General features: G+C 38.9%; 1 protein-coding gene across 11 annotated transcripts in view; it reads right to left on the bottom strand.

Moving 5' to 3' along the window:
• Nucleotides 1-22,466, bottom strand: part of EHBP1 (EH domain binding protein 1) — a 223,116-nt gene that overhangs the window by 35,529 nt on the left and 165,121 nt on the right. For 2 of the 11 annotated variants that reach the window (XM_069850070.1, XM_069850074.1), the window contains 6 exons: nucleotides 16,424-16,571; nucleotides 9,297-9,413; nucleotides 6,441-6,568; nucleotides 3,667-3,808; nucleotides 3,410-3,516; nucleotides 618-741 (listed from right to left, as the gene is read on the bottom strand). In XM_069850070.1, coding sequence (XP_069706171.1) covers nucleotides 618-741; nucleotides 3,410-3,516; nucleotides 3,667-3,808; nucleotides 6,441-6,568; nucleotides 9,297-9,413; nucleotides 16,424-16,571 — 766 coding nt within the window. The remainder of the gene's footprint in view (nucleotides 1-617; nucleotides 742-3,409; nucleotides 3,517-3,666; nucleotides 3,809-6,440; nucleotides 6,569-9,296; nucleotides 9,414-16,423; nucleotides 16,572-22,466) is intronic. The other 9 variants (XM_069850073.1, XM_069850076.1, XM_069850080.1 and 6 more) reach the window with 7 other exon arrangements.

Here is a 22,466-nt window from a genome sequence, read left to right as displayed (position 1 = left end):
TCCATCTAACATTCATTGCGGAAGTCAAAACCAACATGCTTTTAACAAAAAAATCACCCATATTCTTTAAGCATTTCAACTGCACCCAAACCACCTAGTAGGACAGACTTAAAAAAAACCACTCTCTTGAAAATAAATAAATAAAAAAAATAATTGTGGAGCATCAGTAACCAGACAGTATTCTCAAATTTCAGTGATCTAGTCAATGGAGCCTTCCCCCATGTACTGTGCTCTGTTTCATGCAGTACATGGCTTTAGCTGGCCAAACCTTTTTTTCCCACTGAATCAGTAGAACAGTGAAGATCTTACTTTTTTTTTTTTTTTTTTTTTTAAAGCAGTGGCATATCAATGAGGCACAGATGTGTATTCCAACTCTGCATGGATGAGCACACTGTTCAATAGTGCTGGCTCACACGGTATCAGGGCAAGTTATCACTTCCCATGAAGGCACTCTTATCACCAGGGCCCAGAGAGGTGGCTGCAAATCGCAGCCTTTTTATTTTCAAGGCAGTTTTGCTGAACATTCAGGCTTCAAAGATTCACACTTCCAAAACTCTATAAGAGTTTGTGAACGCTCAATTTGCCAAAACTGTTTACAGTGTAATTGGGCACCGTACCTGTGTCCATGAGATAGCGAAGGCGCTTCTCCACCAGCGCGGCACGGGTGTCAATTTGCTTTTGCTCATTCTCTAGTGCTGCCAATTCTCCTACAACATACTGACTGGTGTCTTTGAACCCTTTCTGTTAAAGAGAACAAACAAGAAGAAAAAACATCACTTGTAAGTTGCATTTTTCCTTTCCACAAACACTTAGTAAGGCACTTACCTAAACAACCAAATATCATGCTCACTACCAAAAAGCTAACACTTACATTTCATAAACTTTACAATTTTGCCAAATGTCTTTATTTGTTTATTAAAATACCCTGGTTTTGCTTTAGGGAACATTTGGGTTTGCAGTTTTTTTACTACCTGGCTGACTTTTTCAAATTCTTCTAATTCATTTTTAAGTACATAAAAGCTGCTGCAACAAAGCATAATGAAAGGAAACGTAATGCAAATAAAGCACTATTTAACATGCCATTTTTACTCCATTCAGGTCTTATTCAATTTTAAAACGCTAACTTTAGGGGTTAGAAGAACTAGCACGGGAGTCTCTAATGACAATTAAAAAGTGAGCTTTTGAGATTAAAACCAAACTGGAACCAAGCTCCCTGGCTTGTTTAGCATCTCCATGTCAACTATAATACCGAGGCTCGCTACCCTGGGCTAACATGCCTCTCTGCATTTCTCTGACTGCAGGCAATTGCCCTGCTAGACAGTGAGCTGTAAAAATACCACTAATTACTTTAGCTCTGATTCTTATCCTAAGAAGTGGTGACAAACGGCACTACTCTGGTGCATGGCGACTAACTCAAGCTGTCCTGCCTCCGCGCGGCAGGAGGAGGCCCTGCGATACCAATGGGATATACAGTATTGAACATTACCAAGTGTGGAAGCACTAAGTCAAGTTTGCCTCTTGTAGCCCGTAACTTTTCAGCACTGCCCTGCAGATGACCACATAAATCTCCAAGTATTTCCAAAACAGTTTGGCTGTCTCACTATGAACCAAAGAACAGCCATTTAGTACTTCCAAGTAATACTCATGTGGCTTAACAACTTTTGCAGTGTTTTGGCTGTACCGAGCCATTATGGTTTGTATACAATGCTGAAATGTCATTCTTGAAGTACGTTTTAGCATGAGTTAGAAAAAAAAATATTACTCCTTCCAAGTAACCTCATCCACTTCTTCCTTCCTCCTACACTTGCACCAATGCCTTGGAGAATGGTTTATATTGGGGGAAAAAAAAATAGTCCAGCAAAAGATTTTATGTTTCTTCTGTACTCTGCAAAGGATGTTACTAAAATTGCTGTCCTTTGGGAACAGAAAAATACACTGGCTTTTAAAATCAGGCTTCTTTCCCTACTAGAGGCTAACTTGTGGCCTCACAAGGGTCTCAGATACTTTCACGGAACGTTTTCAATTGTTTTTCTCTAAATATGTCTGAAATTATCAATTCAGCTTCATATTCAGGCAACAAGTATAATAATCACATCAGGATACCATTTCTAATAAAGACATGCTCAAAGTGAAGGCTAATGGCATAGCTGAGTTAGGACCAGTAACAAGCAGAGAAAATTTGGGGTACTTGAATTTAAGCACTTTGTGCTCCTATGAATTTAGTTCTTCTCTTCCTACACAACAGCCAACAGTATCAGCTCTAATGGAACCCCCTTTTCTACCTGTTGTATAGCCAGAAAAACAGCAACAAAACTCCCCGAGAGCAGTCCCCAAGGAAAAAAAAATTAAAAAATCCATCAGTCTGGGGAGTTGAGGTGATGTGCAATATATTGCCTTTCATCAACTACAATTAATTGAAAATAGTATGAAAACTTCACTAATGTCAGCATGCATAATTGTTAACAGTTGTTATTAGAAGATGAAAAGAAATGCTGTGTCAGGCTGAAATACCCCAAGAGTTCACGTGTATCATCTGCATATATAATGTGAACTTACTGCGCCAGATCTATTCAGCTCTGCAAAAGTACAACTGGGCTAAAAATAACCCTGGCTTGTAAAAAGTTCGATGTTTTGGTGTAGATATGACAGCAGTACAAAATCGCTACTCAGCTCTAGATTGCTTCAGCAATAAGAACAAATATGTTTAGATAAATTGTGGAGAGCAACAACCAGCCACCATCAAAGGCTGTGTTGTGTTTTCAGACAAAAAAAATTCAGGTTAAAACTTGTTCTTCCTGCTTCTGTCCCGCAGCTGTCCATCAAAACTAGCTTTCTCCCTGCGGTCTATCAAATATTTCCCTCACAAATCAATTTTACACATGATCAGCCCATACCCCTACTGAGCTGAACCTCCCCGTTAATTAAGTGAAGAAATTACCATATATATTATATTAATGCAAACATCATTCAGCTAGTAATTCACGGCTGATCTGGATAATGGAAAGGTTGAACACCCATTAACCCAAGCCAACAAAATGGGTTGGCTGAGAAATTCTAGCAGGTCTCATGTGACTCTTCCCTCTAACTGCAGCTCTGCGGTATCTGCTATTGTAATAATTAAAATCCTCCCGGTAGATCAATACTGGAATCTCTTTATGGGAAGTGCCCTGATGGAAATGTCTCAAGGAAGCTGGGGCTGTGGAACTCTGAAAAATTCATTTTTTTTATCTGACAATTATCACCACACTGCAGACTAATTCAACAGTGCACCCCTCTCACTCTGCTTTGAATGCACTGGAGATTGACATCTAAAAAAACCTAACATCTCATTTTAACAAATAAAGGCACTATTTCCACATACAGTTTGGAATTATCAGCAATCATGAAACCAGACAAAAAATTAATATACATTAAGCACTTCATCTTCTGATGGCTTCCTCTGAGTCTCAGTTATCGCAGCCTTCTCCTCATTTCCTCTCTTTGTATCTTCCTGTATTGATCTCTGCCTTTTCATCTCTTGAAAAAAGGGGAAAGACATGTAAAATTATTATAAAGCTTGATATTTATGTATTGAAACGTGGACTTACATTATCGAGTTTTCATATATTTATTGTTAAATATTATTAAATCATAAGATGGGAAAACAGGTTTTATATTTTCTCCTACCTGGTCTGCTCTCCACATATTGACTGAAAGACTGGAGTTGAGTTTTTCTGACAGCAGAGTCCTTGCTGAACACAACGGGATTTCTAAACCGTTCTGCTGCTTTTTGTAATCGCTCAGCACGATGTTCCTCTGTTCCATTCTGCTGGGAAAAAAAAAACCAGACACACAACAGTTTCTTTTGTTTACAAAGGGAAAGACACGAATTCGAAAGGTACGTTTCGGCAAGGGGACAGGATGCAGCTTTTGCAAAGAGGATTTCACAACTTGGGCTGTGGTTTATAGAGGATGAAAGTATCGGCTGCGGGGAAAAAAAAGGAGAAGAGTGATTAACTTCTAATTTTTTGTTTAATGTGTGATGGCACCAACTAGCTTTTTGCTACATGGGCACCCTCCTGCAGGACTCTACTTACTTAACAGCCAGACCTATTAATTGCGACCAGTATTTGACAGTGATTCTGATTTTGAACAAAAAAATCACTCCTTTGCAAGTTTGATTCGCCAAGCGCTGCGCATGCTGCTCCCAAGTAGCAGTGTCTCTACCTCTGAATACGATCTATATCCTTTTAAAAGCGTGTTGCCTTCAGCCTGTCTCCCTGCCCAGTAAAGAAATCTGTCGTTTTCTGTAGTCCCACAGACTTGTATGACAAGAAGAACTAGTTTCTAATTTTATGCCCATTGAGATAAACCACTAATGCTGGATGAAGGCTAAAAGGTAGGATTATAATACTACCCCACTGAACTGCATTTCATCAGCTATAACTTTCCAAAGCCAGATTTGTAAGTAAGCCCTTTACAGCTAAGGAAACTACAATTATCTTTTCCAGGGCTTCCTATGTTAATACTGGTAACAAATTCAAATGGTTCTATCAACACGAAATATCCCAGAAGACTGAACCACTGCAGTGTGTGGAAACTGCAGATACCGAGGTGCTGTGTACCAAACAAATATTTCATTTTATACCTAATCTTTTATTATTTTTATTAAGTGTTTTGAAAGTAAATAGGGAAAGGCTAAGATGCATGACTAATAGCTAAGCCTGCTGAATGCTGAAACTGGTTATCAAAAGCTACCAAGACTTTGCCCTTCCTCTGCATTGAGACAATTGGTAATGAGGGAGTTCTCCAATGGCCTATTCTCTAGCCTCAAGGAGGCCGGGGATACACAATCCCCAAGGGAAGGTAACAGTTTATCCTTTTCCACAAACACAGAATGCCTCATTTAGAAACGTGTAAACCGCATTTTATTAAAAAACAAATCCACCTCAATGCCGAGAGCTCCATGAGAACAGATGGACACCATATATTCCTTATAATGCTGCTTTCCAACTTTTCCTTAGAAAGACACACACACACACACACAGAGATAAACTGTTAAGTTGCACCTTTTGTGGGAGCACCCTCAAAAAAATCAAATCCTTCACGGAAGCTTTTTATAAAGAGAAATACCATTGTTGTTAGGGGATACCAAATTACCTTAAGAGGTGGCCTGTGTGTCATTTGTCAAATTAAACTTTAAAAGTATTGCTCATACCCCCATATGACTTTTCAGCTGCACTAATCGGGTGGTTATGATTCTGGTTAAATAGAAGATGGTTTCCTGTTATTAGCACAATAACTATTTGACAGCCTAAACCAGAGCCTTTACCAAAATAAACAAACATGACTAATTTTTTAGGCCTGGCAACATGCTAAAATATCAGTGTGATTAGCCAGTAAATCCCATTTTAAGAAACCTTTTTATGACTGGGGACTTCTGCCACTTTACAAATGTATTCCTCTAAGCCCACTAATTCAGTTAGCCTTTTCAATCCATTGTATTATTCTTGGGCCAGCTTCATTTTGCATTAAATCCACTGCAGAAAGCTAAATTGAACGCAAAAATCAGACTTGATCCAGGCTTCCTTTTGTTCAAAGATAGAGACCGAAAGTCCTCTGCTGCTGCCACACACTTTCATCACCAATTTATAGGAACCGACAGTGTAAGGGAAAAGCAATGAAAGTCATTGTTTTGGGACTTCAAAGCATCTCTGTATCTGGGGAAGGAAATCCTTTCAGTCAGCAGTGCTTTCCCCCCAGACTGCAGGTGGGTGAAAAGTTATACCCAACTGGAAGTGCCCCAGAGCCATAGTGATATTAATGACATTCAGGGACTATTTTAAAAAAAATGTAATAGTAAGAACACAAGGGGACTAATGAAGAAAATGAAATGGAAAATTGTTTGGTGTGTGCTTTATGTTGAAATGGTGAACACTACCAACAGACAAAATGACCGCATGCTCCTGCCTATTTTCACAGAAGCACTTGTTGTCAAGCAACCAAGTATGTATGCCTTTAAAGTGTACCATAGCTTAATTTTAAAGGAGAAAAAAAACAGGGCATCAGCCTTGGGAAGATGCAACTCAACAACGTCGCAATCCTGCTCCTGTTAAAATCAGGAAGAGTCTTGCTGCTGACTGCAACAGCAGCAGGATGGAGCCCATGCTGCATTTCTGATTTAAGTGACAACCTAAGCACTCAGAATTGAGAGATGCTTCTTACATCTGTTACTGTTATGATAATGACAAGTATCAAGATAAAAAAAAAAAGGCAAATATGCGGATTAATCAACAGGAAAAAAACCAGTGCATTGCAAACCATGCAACTGCACTGCCACGAAGATTTTCTGTGTTTCTTGCTGTGAAGGATTTGATAGCAAATAATTTTCCTCCTCATAAAGTACAAACCCGAAATCGGAACACACAGGTACTGAGACAAAAGCATTAATCAAAACTTACCTTAATGTCTTGCTCCGAGCTATCAGTTACAGCTTTCTGAGCAGCACTGGAGAGTGAATTTGCCACCTGTGGCTGAGCTTCTAGGAGCTTCTTCAGTTTCAAATCCACCAACTTACTGTTTTGTTCTGCTAAATATGCAAATACCACATACAACAGAGTGAGATGCATTTAAATGCAGAGTTGCTACAACAATGTAGCAATTTAAAAGGTAGATGGCATTCACTTTGCTATTATTTCAAACTGAAAAAGTAAAAACTAGATTTTTTTTTGGCAATTCAGATTGGTGTAGATTTGTTTAATGTACATAGACAATTCCTAAGTTTTCAGTTTTCTCAAAAAATACATGTAGCACTCAGCTGAACAAGTAAACGTGCTTGAAAACAGTAGATGAAAAACACAGAAAGTAGACAATGTTTACTTTAAGCTACTCCCAACCTGTATATACCTATACTTTGCTATTAAAACACACTTAAAGAGCCATTTATTTTAAAATGACATATAACAATTTATCATATACTCTAAGTACTAATAACCCCTAAAGTTTATGAATTACTAAATCATCCTAAGGCTCCTTTGGCACAGCTTCTCAGCGTCAAAATTTCAGGATCAAAAGTGACTGCTTTCTAGTAATATTTTACTATGATTAATAGAACATCTTGAAGCTGGGAGAGCTGTAAAACGCTTCATAACTGCATTGAAGGGACAGATTCGAAGTCTCCCGAAGCCCCAAAATATTTTCTATCACTTTTAGCAACTTGGATCAGTTCAAGGAAATAACAGTCGAGAATTTTACCTCCCAACAGTGTTCATTCTGTATGTGATCGCCTATATGAATTTGTAACACACCTACACACACAGTTACTTACACATACACACATAATAAGGAGAAAGGTGTTAATAACTAACCACAGTGCAGATCTACAGAGCTAACCGTGGGCAGGAAAGTGGAATAACGCTGGTACAGAAGACATACACTCTACATGCAGCACTACACAAGAAATTGCCCCTGAATTGGAGCAAATGCAGCATCACCTGCGGATGCTATGCACGTACATCTGGGCCTTGGTTCAAACACAGAGAAAATAGCAGTTTCTAAGTCTTCCTATAGGCACAGCCTGAGTTTTTTTGCTGTGTGGAGGTAGTTTCCAGCTGGTGCAGGAAGCGGAGCTGTGACTGTTTTGCTGTACAGCTCTTTCTAAGTTTGGAGCACTCTGATTCGCGCTAGCCAAAATATTTTTGGCACGCTGGCAATCAAATGATGCCTGCCTCCAGCACCAGTGGGCTGGGCTATGACAAAGAATAGTTTCCCTTTCCTCTGGCACACCCAGTCAGGGTATCCTTAATTGAGGCTCACATGTAAGTACATGCACATTCTCTTGGGTTTATACATAAACATCATGTAATAACTATGATATAAGAGGTTCACATTTTATCAGATACATTCACGGGAACATATACTAGCAGTACTGACAAATACAGACAGAAGCAATATTTAAAACCAACAACTGGCATTAAAAATAAAACTTTTATCTTCTTGAGAGAGATGGCAGAGAATAAGATTCAGCAGAGGTCAAATTAATTATGGGTCGATAATGATCTCAAAAGTGAAATGTCCCTTACAATTTTGCGTTTAGGTGCTCCTGGGAGATTTAGCCTTTGTTAGAATTTGGTATGAATTGGCAGAGTTCTACTGAGATCTATGTTTCTTATTTAGCTTTAGACTGCTTTCTGTACTACTGCCCATCCTCTTCCTTACTCATCTGTCCCTCTAGCTACTGTGGAGACTGAACTGCAAGACGATGGCCCAGATTTTTTCCAGAATGTCTTCCCATGGTGAAGCTGAAGCCTTGGGTAGGGAGTTTGTATCCCTGAGAAGGTACCTCTCATGAAAAAAGGTCCGCAGAAATAAGAGTTGGTAAGTCACAGGGACTATGTGACAGGAATATTATGTGACAGGAATATTCATTTACTGATATTCTATTTCTCCTAAAATGTATTTATTGGAAAATCATTCAATAGGATTCTACTCTAAATCAGCTTAATACAAATGGCAGAAACACTAAATATATTTTCTTATGTGTTTGGGAAGGTTCAGAAAAAAAAATCCAAAACGACATGACTGAAATCTTTCACATTTCGAAAAGACTAGAAAGAAAGTGTTATATACACATCATTGTTGGTTTAATTTACAAAGAGTAAACACGCTGGCATGGACAGAACTAAGCCAGAGGATGCTGTAAGTTCCCTCTTGTACTGCCTGCTTCCCAATGCTGTCCTGTGTTTGCCATGCTTCTCCGGGCTCAAGCTCACTTGTAGAGAGCAGTAACACCCCAGCAGAGTAGGGCACCACACTACAAAGAGGCCCTCAGCAACCCCCAGGGCTGCTGGTAACAGGCAGACTCATAAAGAGAACAAACTCTTCCAGCTACTCTCTGTAAGCAGAGGAACCCCGTCTTTGAAGATCTAGTGCCTTTTAAAACAGGAATCTCCCTTTTAAAATCCTGACATATTTATCATCTGTAGAAGATGGGACAATCTTCTTTGCCGGCACAATCCAGGTTGGGTGATTTCATGTGGCTTTGCTTTACAAATCTGGCCTGACGTCCTCCTCCCCATCAAAAAGCAGGAGACATTTAAATTTGTTATTGTTGGAAATAATTATTTTGTTGCTGATTTTAAATTCCAACTAAACATGAATGCAAAGCATTAAAAAAAATTAGGGTTTAAAAAACCTTAATGTGACTGAAGAGTCACAAGGGAACAAAGCTATGACAGAGAGAACCAGCACATCAGTACTCAAATGATGATGGAGTGTTAGTCATGCAAAATACACAAAATAGCCATTATTTAAATTACCCGTTGAATCAAGGTCATTTTCTAGGTTAGTAAGCTGATCTCCACCTCCAGTAACAGAGCATTCAGGAACCTCCTCGTTAGTATCTATCTCAATATTATCATCATCCTCATCCTCATCTGTAGGAACATACAGCATTAAGGTTAGTATTTTTTTATTTACATGCACCACATCACTAAAAAAAAAACCACTCAAATGCTTTAGAGAACAAGCTGAGTTATGATAAAAATGCAAATCATTAAATAAGTTGGGAAGAAGATTTCACTCTGTCCACTCATGGATTTATCTTCAAACTGATGCAATTCAATATGCTCATAGGGTGCTCTGCTGGAAACTCCTGCTACAATAAAGGCAGAGTCTGGCCTCAGCAGTGGCTGTTCTCTCTGCTGAACCTCTGGCTAGCTCTGAAAAGCACATGTGCTTTTCCTTATAACTCAAGTCAAATAATTTCCCCTAGGCTCCCAGTTCTCTATAAGGCAGGATGGGCACCAAAGCCAGCATGCAGTGTGTCTGGATGGGTCTAGCCAGCAGCAGGACCTGGGAGATGCACTCTCTTGAGAAAGTTCCCAGTGCAGTGTGACTTGCCATTTCTTACTTTGCACAATATACGACACACTGGTGATCACCAAACCTTGCTTAGGTCTCCATGTCTCCTACCACTTCTGATACGACAGGGAAAACTGCGACCCAGAACATCACGCTTAGCAAGCACTGACCTTAGGTACAGCAACAGCATACTCATGGGTTGCTGTTTTATTGTACCACTTTGAATCAGCATTGTTTGTAAGCTACATACTCTTCAAATAAAATAATAATTGTAATTATACTTTATATCTTTATGGGATTTTTCTACCAAGTTTCTCAGACTAGCTTCTGAATATCACTTGTAAATGAGACCCATGATGTTTTATGAAGTAGGTGATTATTATAATTATTTATGATGACGATGTAGGTAAATTACGGCAGAGAAACAGTAAGTGATCTGAGTGATCAAATAGTAAGTGCTGAATTGTGAAGCAGATCCCAGAAAAAATCCTGACTCACATTTTCAATACAAATATATAATTAAAGTCCATAAAAGTTAGATTAGTACTTTCAAAGCATGTAGTTGCATTATATTTACTCACTTTTAAGTCTCACATCAAACACTATCTACACTTGTTCACATTTATACATTTTTTGCCTATGTAAGCAGGTGTGTAAAAATGAACAACAGAGAACGCTGGAGTGTGTCTGGAGAAAGAAGACATATAGTAACTAAATGGACTTTAGAACACTGCACAATAGGAAAAAATACTAATAACAAATATGGGACATTGGTGCGTTCAAACACCATGTAAACAAACAGGATCCCAAACTTTGTACCAAGATGCCATAATCTTGAATAGCAGAAGTCTGGGGAAGTTTGGACTAGGATTAGTGCTGATCACTCCTAAGTCTGCACTTCAGGTCCACACTCTTGACACACAGGTCATACAGTTGTTTCTTTCTTTTACCCCTTTATCTCCACAGTCCCTATAATTCCCATTTTAGGTTTACAAGGCTGTTGACTTTTTTATATGCCTGCTTCTCTTTTCTAACCAGCTGCTCCCTCAATTCCTCCATAATTAATCAATGCCTTTTGTGGAGATCTGCTGATTCAGGGCAAGGCTCTTGCTGCGACCGACAGGAGCAAAGAAGTTTCCATTTCAGTGTCTTATTCAACATCTGTTGCACGTATGATGGAGCAGCAGTCTGTGAAGTAGGACCCCTCCACTTCAGCTGACCGTCATGACTCCTCTGGGCTCCTCTCCACCAATTCTCAATGGTCCCTGGAAGAGTCAGCTTACTTCCAAATTGAGCCAGATGGATGAAGAAGAACATCTCTCCCCAGCCAAACCAGAATCTGTGACCAGACCTGGGACTCGACAGATGGTGCTTCAGGTGTACAACTGGGCTGGCAGAAATACTCAGGACTCTCTGCAACATCATTTCTGTTCTCACTTAAATGCACACAAATGGTTCTGTGACCAGTAGTCTATTATTTCAGGTAGCAGGGAGGTAGGTAGAAGGGCACAGTGTAATCATCACAAAGTGGAGAAAGGGATGGGGTGAAAAACAGACTGAAGAGAAAATAGAGAATGGTAAAGCAGCAACAGCAACAATTCTGAAGTAATCCTGCCTCATAGTCCAGGGAAAATGTGTCTCAGGTCTTCTTCAAAACATCTCTACTTTTTCTAACGAGGAGCTAGACTTCTCAAATGATCTTCATGAAGATGTCAGAGAAACTCGGTGACACTCAGAGGCCACAGTACTCTCAAACACATCCAGGAGCTCACACTGAAAGCACAACAGTGCTAACACTAGCAAAGGGCCATGGGCCTTAGGAAAATGTGGAAGAGAAAAAAAGAAGGAGCACACAGCACCAAAAAAAAATCAAACCCACCTCGAGCCTAGAGGCAGGCAATGACTTTCCAAAGCACCCAATAAGTCAGCTGGCAAGGTCAGCTCGCAGCTACCAGTCACCCAGCAGGATGCTGGATGTGTCAAAACAATCTAAACAAGATGACAGGGTTTAAGACTGCTGGATACTAAGGGAATGCTTATATTGGATTATTTCATTTTCTTTAATTTAATATGGCAAGATGGGATCAGAGGCACTGTCTTTGACACTACCATTTTAGGTAAACAAAAGATATGGGAATGTCAAAGACAACAGTTCCTAGTGTCAGATAATGACCTGACCTAGTATTTAATTTAAAGTTGGCAGGCTTTGACTGAATATGATTATCAGGACACTTACACTTCATTAAAAAAAATCAATTAAAAGCATTTGTTTAAAGTAATTTCAGAAATCTTCATGTATCTTTCCAAATCTACAGATCCCTTGTTTTAAACTAATCTAGTTTTTTTCTTTTCTTCAGTCTCATGTTCTTCCAGTGTATTAAAAAGGGAAAAGCGTTTAGGGAGCATGTTACAACAAGATTTTGCAGTTATAAATGATAAAAGGAACAACATGACAAAGAGATAACAGATATCTTTTATGAAAAGAACAAATTACTGGTGTGAAAAACTTAAAGCACTTGGTATAGAACCAGAGCACATATTCAATAGAGTACTAAAGAGCTGCTTCCTTGAGAAGTACGTAAATGTGGATCCTAGAAAGACAGCAAAGCTTTACTATACTGTGAACAAACAAACAAAATTAAAGATAAAGCATTAAGTCAACAACTGAACATCGATGACCATTAACTACACAGCCTGGACTGCAGTGTGGACTGAAGACAGCAAAATAAGAAACTTTTGGAACCTATAGGAAATGACAGAATGTTGGTGGAAAAAAGATTCAGAGGCATTTCATAGCTTGTATGGCTTACTACTTTTCAGATTAAGCTGTGTGCTTATAATTTGTGGTAGTCTCATGACTTGGTCAAAGCTTGTCTAGATGTGAAGGAGTTGCAGTAGACCACATCAACTTCCAGATGAAATTAAAACAGAATAATTTTCATAGAGAGGTAAAAGCATTGATGGGGGTTGGATCACATTAGTGGGAGAAGCATACGTAAGCTGCCACCAGGGTTGCATAAAGAGTACTTGCTCTTTAGCAAAGATGCCTTCAGGATCGTCACTGGGAAATCCATCAAGGTTGTGGATATTCAGATATTCAATTTAATTTCAGGCAGAGTTCACTTTAAGGCTATAGGATGTGACAGGAGAATCTGAACAGTAATATAGGAAGAAAAGGCATGGAATGAAATAAATGCAGAGTTGAAATACTGGTTCTGTGCACAAGTAAGCAGATGTCAGGACAAGGAAGTACAGCAGTAACTGCCAACAGATACAATATTGCCCGTTAAAAATACAAAATTGAAGTTTTAGCAGTGTTTTATGAGTTGGAGACTAAGCATGATGAGTAAGTCCGAACTACTACATACATTCCCTTCAAATCATTGCCTCAGAAGTAAAATCCGTAATGTACCCTGAACACTTCAAGCATACAAGTGCAATGCAAAGCCAGCTGGCTCTCTTGTTAAGTTTTTAAACTGCAGCACTTCTTTCCAGCTTTTATTATTAATTGCAAAACTTTTGAAAACTTCTTTTGTATTACAATACAGTTTGATGCTGGTTCTCCTGTATTTTTCCCTCATTGCTCCTCTAAAATCTCTTTTCTGTGCCATTTTCATGTTCATTCTCTTTTCCCCTTCCAGTTTTACCTATTTTTGGTCCATTTTTCACCAAAGCCTCTTCACACTATTCTTGTCTTACCCCTGTCCTCTCCACTGTTTCCTCCCTCTGCTGACTACTCACTACCTTCAGATCTAAACCACATCTTTACAAAGATGCCATCTTAAATAAAGGATGAAGATGTACCAGAGTATAAAGAAAACACACCACCCAGATCCCAGAAGAGCAGACAGGTGTCCCACTGCATGGGGACAATACCTAGATAAGATGTTAATTCCTTTGTCCTGTCGCTGCTGGGGAAAGGGAGGATATTTGGATTCCTATCTCAACACTGTCCCTGGACCCATTTCAAGGCACTGCTTATCAGCCTGAAGCTAGTAGGACACCTAATAAATTTGAAGCTGCCATCCCAAACCCCCTGGCAGTTGGCAGGAAGAAATACTTTCTGTCTCACATGCCAAACAACCTATGAAAAAGACCGGATTTTGTACCAAAGGATGCTGCTTATCCAGGAAAGTTTCAACTTGCCACAGGCATTTGAGTTTTTCACACCATGATTAAATAAAGCCTTTTAAGGGAGAATGTAGCACCAGTGCCAAAGCATGAAACTCACAGGGAACATACAGAAACACTGAAAGAGATCACATTTTCACCTACAATAGTGAGCAAGTAGTCTTTAAAAAACTCCAAAGCTGAAATGTCACTTTTTTCTGGAATAACTGAACTGAGAGAGAGGAGAATTATTTGGTATGTTCCCTTTTTGTACATTAAAATGCAGCAATCAATGCAGAGGAAGAGATTAATGAAACATAATGGACAACAAAGCTTGGAAGACACAAGATATTACTAAGAGCTTGTCCCAACTACTGTATAGGGAATCCAGGCCTACAGACAGAAAAAAACTACTGCAAATGCAGCCAGGGGCAATATTCAGAATCTAGACAAAATAAAAAGATTGTCTATTAAAACCTAATTTTTGGTAGAAATCAAAACATTATAAAGACTAAACTTAGAAATAATTATAATTTATTTGGTTTATAAAGTGTTGGTACTGTTTCACAGAACTAGTCTGTTTTAGCTGAATGAATTTCTTGAGCAGAGATCAGGTGTGGCACTTGCCATTACCAATGGTGTGGTATGAGTATGTGGAAGATGTGCCACAAGGAGTGCTTTTTGAGAACGAACAGATAGAAGGGAGAGCTCTAAAATGTTCATGGACATGAAAAGAGCAAAGAAGAATAAAAGGAGAAAGGGAATGAAAAATGGAACTCTAAGAGAAGTCCAAAGAACTTGCCCAAACTATTGTATGACCAAAGGAAAATCAAGGTAGGAAATATAAAGCAAGGAGATAACCCAAAGCACATGCAAAACCAGAAAGCAGTGAAATTGTTATACTGGATAAACCCAACAGGTATAGTGATGATAGCTTTATAAACAAGTTTTCATCAGTACTGACACTGCCTCCTTCTTTAATAAGACTGAAACTCTCTGCATGCATATGCAATCTATGTATATAAATACCCTTTTTTAAAAAAAATATACGCACAATCCAGCATTACCTCTGAGACTGCTTACCATTTGAACAACGGGCAGCAAGTGCAATAGCAAAATTCAGAGGAAGATATCAACAGTGAAGGCCACATCCCAGAAAGCAGCATACTGGGATATTTGGCAACACTACAAGTGAGTCACTGGGACAAACCAGGGTTACTCCTAGTCAGCTGAGCTCTCAGGATATACCCAGAAACTGTGCCTTACTTCAAAAGGAGAGATGGCAGGAACAGCTATGTACAAGCAGGATGAAACAGCGGGGATGAAGTGATCAAGTTATTAAATAACATAAAATAGGGATCCATAAATTGTGAATAGGCATGAAGGATCCCATAGCCTACTTAACATACAAGTACTGTTCCATTGTGCACAGCCCGTCTTACTCCTTCCCCATCAAAGACATAATTTCCCCGTTTATCATGACAGTTACGTTGGCAAACTTGGTTTAATGGGCAAACTGAGAAAAACTGATGACTCAAGACATGCAACTAACCGTTTTTCTCTTTGGCACTAAATGGAACAGAATTGTAGGGTTTACAGTGCAGTAAGATTACATTTAAATATATATGCATGTATATATACACATTTATACATACATATACAAGTAGCAGAGTAGAAAAAAATATTGTATTTGAATTTACATCCATCTTGAATGTAAGCTGCATTTTCCTGATACTTTGGCTTACAATTACGCATTAGTGTGAGAAACACTGTTTCCCTTTAGAATATGCAGAAGACACTAAAGGAGTAAGAAGCCTGTACTGAAACGTGTGCTCAGCACCCATTTGAGTTTGAGCGACACTATGTTACACTGTATACGAGCATTACAGTGCTCATAGCACTCGCAAGTATGTGAATTCTAATGACACTTCAAAGTCAGTTTAATAATATTACAGCAATATTATAACTCAAAACCTGTAAAAGCAAGTGGTTTGTCACAAGACCGCCATTTACAGTCAAAAGGTTGTTATCCCCACCTCCCATGGGCCGCCTTTAAATTTCTCTTCCTAAGAAGTCCTTTGAACACATGTAATACAAAATAAAGTGTATCTAATGTTGTTTCCCCCTCAAATTGCACTCATGCTCCTATATAAAAATATGTATTGAATAGATTTTATCTAACAATCATGAAATTCTAAAAAACCATGGGTAATGACAAATCTGTAAATAACGAGCTGATATGAGCTTCTTGTTCACTTAATACTTTCTTCTTGCCATCACATTTATACTTTTCTTTTAATTACTGAAAATTAAGTGGCACAACACTGATTTAGGAAACATACTGACAGCCAGGTCTTTTGATACATGCACCTGATGAACAACTACATTTTGAAGTGTGAATAAAAGCGAGACCCAAAAAGGTCTCTGGTTTCTAGGTTGCCATAGGAATAAGATACAAGGTTCTTCAGCTCACCTCCAGATGCCTTTGACCTTTCTTTCAACTTTTCTGCAGCCATTTCACTGTAGCTGGGAAGTTCTGACATCTTCACTCCAGATCGAGCTTCTGCTATTAGCTGACGAGCTCTCTCTCTCAGCTGCCGACGCCGCTCTTCATCTTGCTGCTAAGATATATTGAACAGTTGCCAACTCAGTAATTGACAGAAATGCAATTTCATTCTCAATCTGATCATCATGATAGTAACTGGTTTACAGCATGGTGCTTGGCCCACATTATAAATAGGATGCTCGATATCAGTTTGGTGTCACACCACAATTTTTAAAGACATCAATGAACCAGGTTTTCTTAAAAAGCATTCCCCAAATTATTAATGCATTAGAAACTTAAGTATTTGGAATTTAAAGCATTCATAAATTATGTTCTGTAAAAATACCTCAATGAGAATTCTCAGACACTTTTGTCTCAAAGTAATAACTAAAAAAGTTTTACTGTGGCTATAAAAAAGGGTTTACTAAATTGAATTACTTGTTTGAGTAATATTCTCTCACAGAAATGAGAAGCCAGATGTTGCTCTCGATTACTCCAATCACCAAGCTGACTTCAAAGCATAAAGTGACATCAAATTTGAGGCATGGAAAGGAATCTAATCCTTTGACTTCAAGGGATACATCTTCTTTTTTTTTTTTTAAATAAACTAATGAAAATGAATGAAAGAACAATAGATGCCGGAGCAGAAAAGACTTTGCATTGCTTTAAAACATCCTACTAGTGAGGTTTTGGTCAGTAATTAAAAAGATCATATTGGAACCATCCCAGACAGTGCTGTCCCACTAAAGCTCTTAGCTTTCTTAGAAATATGACAATATTGTGTTACATAAATGAGCAAAGTTCTACAGCATGAAATTCTGGAAAATACTAACCGACCATACCTAACTTGCCCTCCCATCAACAGCGGAAATACTCATAAGCGCAACAAAGCCAGCTTTTGGCTTCAAGTCAAATCTGTCAATAAGTTTGTATGATTGACATTATGACCAGGATAAAATCCAGGTACAGACAGCTGACCCGAACTGAGTGCAATATAATGAACTGCCTAATTTTGGAGAGCCTTCCTGGCAGCCTTCCCACCAACCCAAAAACTCTGCACCCCACACCTGCAGATGCTGGTGAGAGCTGCTGCTAAGTGCTATTTAATTTAAGCAATCATTAATAAAAACAAGCACAAAATACTAATTAGGTACATTTTATCCATTTCCATGTAAATTGTTTGTTTGTAGCTATTTACTCAGCATTGTTCTTGGCACAATAGAAAAAATGCAAATGACTGAATCAGAATGCAGCCCTAATGGGACTTTCTGTTTATAGCCATTAGCCCAGAGGTGCGCTGTAATTCAATCCTCAAGCAGCAAGATTTAGCCTCATTAACAGCTTGCATGGGCAGGTTACAACTCATAAAACCCTACAGTAAACAAAGTATATGGACACAGAACAGTATCTTGTCCCTGAGTGACAGAACCCTGATTCCCTATCAGATTGCCTTGATTTACTTTTCTCCTAATGTCTTTCCCCTGGAAAGACAATTCTGCCTGGGCCCTGCAAGGCAGCAGGATGGCACATGGGCTTTGTTTGCTTTCTCACCCTTTAACTTCCCAGAAGACACAGAGCAACAGTTCTATCAAAAAATTATTTGGTAAAGTACACATTAGATAGACAACTGGAAAGCCTCCCTCCCTGCTCCTGTGCACTATTATAGATCAATTTAATGTAATTTCTAGCCAGCCAACTGACACAGCAACTGATTTTATTTCGACCTGCAATATTTGGTAACATTAATTACATTGAATTTTACATGAAATAAAACCACTCAAATCTCTACTACTTGCAATTCCTGGGATATGGGAACCTATGATTTTGATTTTACTGACTTTTAAGACATTACATTAAGATTCTTATGTGGTTTAGTGTCAAACAATTTAATCAACTATAGCACATGCAGTGCAAAATAAGACCAGTTATATGTTTGGGACAAAAATGCCTTAGACAGAGCAGGCTGATTCCCCACTCTCCTTTTCTCCCCTCCTCCTGAAAGAGAACTTGTATCCTGAATTATTAGCATAGTTATTAACATCCGGGGAATCTCCAAGCATACACAGATTATTGTGGCTTGTGTTTGTGCTGATTAAGCCAATCATCACCAGGAGATAAGAGAAAAACCAGCCCAGTTCTCACTTAAAATCTATTCAGGTATTTGAACCCTCAGTTGCCGAACTTGGCAGAGGAAATACTGGTGGAAGGAGTATTGAAACAGAGCAGAAAAAATACGTAGCTTAAGTTCAGAGGAAGAGAACAATTATTAAAGAGCAAACCAATTCCTCAGATTTTGGAAAGGAAAGCACCCAGGAGAGATACAGAGGCATGGAGCATGAACATAGATACTAAAAAAAAAAAAAAGCCAAAAAAAAAAATGGAGGCACAAAGAAAGGGCCATGCAAACACACAATGACTTTTTTCCTGCACAGTTGAAGTGAAAACACAGCAAAATCTTTCACCCTCTGACATGAACCTGACATGCCACAGAGACATTAAAGTTTGCTCTGTTATTTTCCCCAAATTACTTTGTAATGGTCGAAAGATCTGCCACACGGATGCATAGCGAGGAAAACTTCACCATTTAAGGACAAACTCTTCAAGAATAAGTAATGTAATTCCTTGTTTCCCTCCTATAAAAATGTATTGGTATGCAATTTTTATATTTCACAGTTCACCGACATCTCGGCAAGCTTTCTTCCACTGCTTCAATGGTGCTACTTTTAATTTTATCCTCCTTAGTCCTAGTAATTAAAGTGATCAGCAGTGGCATCCCAACGGCTTTGACACAGCTACAACCCCCTAGCAGATTCTGGCTTTTGAGGGGAAGGGGAAGAAAAAAACAGGACGGGAGTTTCATTTCACTGGAACAAGAAAATCAAGCTTCTCCAATCCTCAACTTTATCCAATTGTTCTTTCAGCAGCCTTTGGATCTTAAGAAACAAATAAAAATGGCTGCCATTAGGGGGTCCTTTTTGTACTCGCCGCAGACAGCAATGACTGACATCGCTTTGGCCAAAAATGATGCTGTGGATTTGGGAAGGTGAATTCAAATGTGAAACAGTGGCGGGGCAGTTGCCGAGATTATCACCCGCTGGCCATGTCGCTCGGCAGCGGTAGAAGCTGAGAGCTGACCAACTCAGTAAAATACCAAGAATGGTAAAGTTGTGCAGGGGTTAAAAATCCCTAACCAGCCTTATAAGCCCCATCTCCTTCAATCACTTCAAATTCTGCAATCTTCTTGCTTTTTAAAAAAACAAACAAACTCTGCCGGGGATTTTCGGCCATCCTTTGGTAGAATTTTGGGAAGATCTAAACTCAGTTTACACCAGAAGTCTGATAACGCATTATCCTCTTCCTGTAAAAATATATATATTTAATCCTGTGAGCTGCATTTATTTGAAGTTTAAAAAGAAAATTTTTACCGTGTCCATAGACTTGGGGCGGGGGGAGAAGTGGTAAATCAGTGATACTCCACAGCAACAAAATTAAACCAGATATGTGCCTATGAGGGGGAGCAATTCCCATAACTGTAGGTTTCAAAATTGTTCGTGGTCGGCCCCGAGTGCACAGTACCTCTAAGAGAAAGAACTTGACTGCCATCTCTTTCATCATTACACAGGAAGAACGGCTCTGTTATTAGCCATTCAGAAAGAAAAAGACTTCTGTGCTTGTCCAGAGGCAAGGATTATCAAAATGTACCTATTCAGTTAGTAGAGAAGACAGAATAAAAACAAAATAAAACAAAACAAAATAAAATAAAATAAAATAAAATAAAATACAATTACACAAGCTTTAAAGATTTGGGCAGGTAGGATTTTACTGTGACCTCGATCAGCTCTTGTTTGAGTAAATAGGATTTGGGATGAAACATTAAAACTGTTTAGCACATCTTTTCAAACCATTTCAAACTTTTCTTATGTTGGTTTATAATATAACCAGACATGCTTGTAAATGGCCACACCTGCTCATTTCTCTGGGGATGGTCTGATCTCTGCCTTTTCTAACAAAGAAAGGACGAGAGAAAAAAAATCAGCCTTTCTTGTTGCAAAACAGAGTGGAAAGTCAAAATCTTTCTCAAGTTTGTCCCATCTGGTCAGATTAAATCTTTGATCACCCTAGAGACCACATTTATGTTTGGTCTCTACGACTATTTCAGAACAGCTCAAAATACACAGGTAGCCAGCAAAATATGAATCGCTAAGCTGGGAACACTCGACATAAACAAAAGTGCATTGGCCTTGGATTTCTGTGGTACTCGGGTCGTAGGAAGTGGCCAGCAAAGGCAGACATAAACAACTTAGATATTTTCTGTCTTCTGCCTGGTGTCTACATCAGCTACCTTACTAACAACACACTGTACATAGCTTGAAAATATTTTTTCATAACATCACAAAAAGTATCAAGTCACTTATCATAAAGAAGAGGCTATTGGTTTGCGATCCATGGCAGTGATGGACTAGTGAGACAAGACAGAATGAAAACAGAAGTAGCCCAAAATCTAAAAGTGGAAGAATCACAATGTCTTAACCAAACTGTCCCCTTCAGAAAAAAAGCTTCCAAAATCCAGAACAAAAAGGGGTTGTGCAGCTGTAAAACGGAATATACCTCCTTAAGTCTCGGAAGTATTTTTAAAGAAATGTTAGCCAGTAATTTTCTATTTTTCTTTCCTTCTCTTTTTTTTTTTTTGATATTTTGTTCTGGAAAATTTACAATTCATTTAGTATAGTTCTTCTAGTGTGAGGAATGCTGGCTGTAGAAAAACAATCCACTGATAATTTAATTCCTCATGTCACTGAAATTCAGAAACTCTTGGTTTACCAAATGAAAAAAAAATCTATATATTTGAAGAAAAGAATGGCTGACTAAGTAAGTATCACCTTGTGCTACATCCAAGGCCTCTTGCTGGTTGTCTGGCTGCTCTTTTGTAGGCAAAAAGGAGCTGAACGCTCTCTGGCTCCTTAGATCTGGCCCAACAAATGCACTGCCAGTCATGCACATGGATCCAGCTTAAAACCCAGTGTGAGCCTAAAAGAAGCTAGTCAAACTGGCACCTACTCATGCAGAAGGAGATAGATTTGTCATGACAGGCTGATTATTCAATGTAAAGAAACAGTTTAGCTTTTCTAATCTGGTACAAATACATCTTTCTCAGAGAAAAAAGTAAAAGGTCTAACAGTTCAAGTATTTAAAGTAAAGAAACCAACAAAAAAATTGTTACGTCAAAGTGAACCATAGGTATTTGTGCTAGAGCATTCTGCAAAACAGCCCTGCAGTTCTATTCAGATAAATAAGATTTAACCCGTTTAACCCTTTAGGAGCTGCACATCTAAGTGATGATCAAGGCAAGCATTTCTATTTCATACCGCACTTGGCTCTACAGCAGGTTTTAAGGACAGGCTGAAATACCTAATTCCAAATACACTTTCTGTTTTCCTTCTCTTCTCGCTCGCCTGCACTGATACTAAGAACGAGGTGCTCTCCCAGCGAACAATGTGAGGGCAACCCTGCCGACCAACGGGGTTCCCAAGGAAGATCATCAAGAAAGTTGATCTAAGCCAAAAGCAGCAGCAAAGCCCTCCTCTAACTTCTTCCCTGGAATTTTCTCTGCTTAGGCAAGTTTGTGCTCTCCGTCATCTGGGAAGTATAATTAAGGACAACAATCACCTAAGGCGGCGGGGCGCAGAAGCTTGTTACGCCTGTCACCATGACTGTCAACGCTATTGGCCTTACCCACAAACAGGGTCTCAAGTGTGTGGGCTGAGAAATACTCCAAAACAGTGCCACGGTCCAGACAGGGCAAAACGTCCCATCGGAGATCAACAGTCTAAAGATGGTACTTTCTTGCACCTTTCCACAGCTGAGTAACAGACAGAAGGTAAAGAAGCTGCTTACTCATTGTAGGAGTCAACATTTGTCGAGCTCCACTTAAGGGATTTTCTCTTGTGTAAACTTGACTTTATAATTAAAA

This window comes from Phaenicophaeus curvirostris, chromosome 2 (assembly GCF_032191515.1).
Source record: "Phaenicophaeus curvirostris isolate KB17595 chromosome 2, BPBGC_Pcur_1.0, whole genome shotgun sequence".
Lineage (NCBI taxonomy): Eukaryota > Metazoa > Chordata > Aves > Cuculiformes > Cuculidae > Phaenicophaeus > Phaenicophaeus curvirostris.
This window is presented reverse-complemented; position numbering and strand designations above follow the sequence as displayed.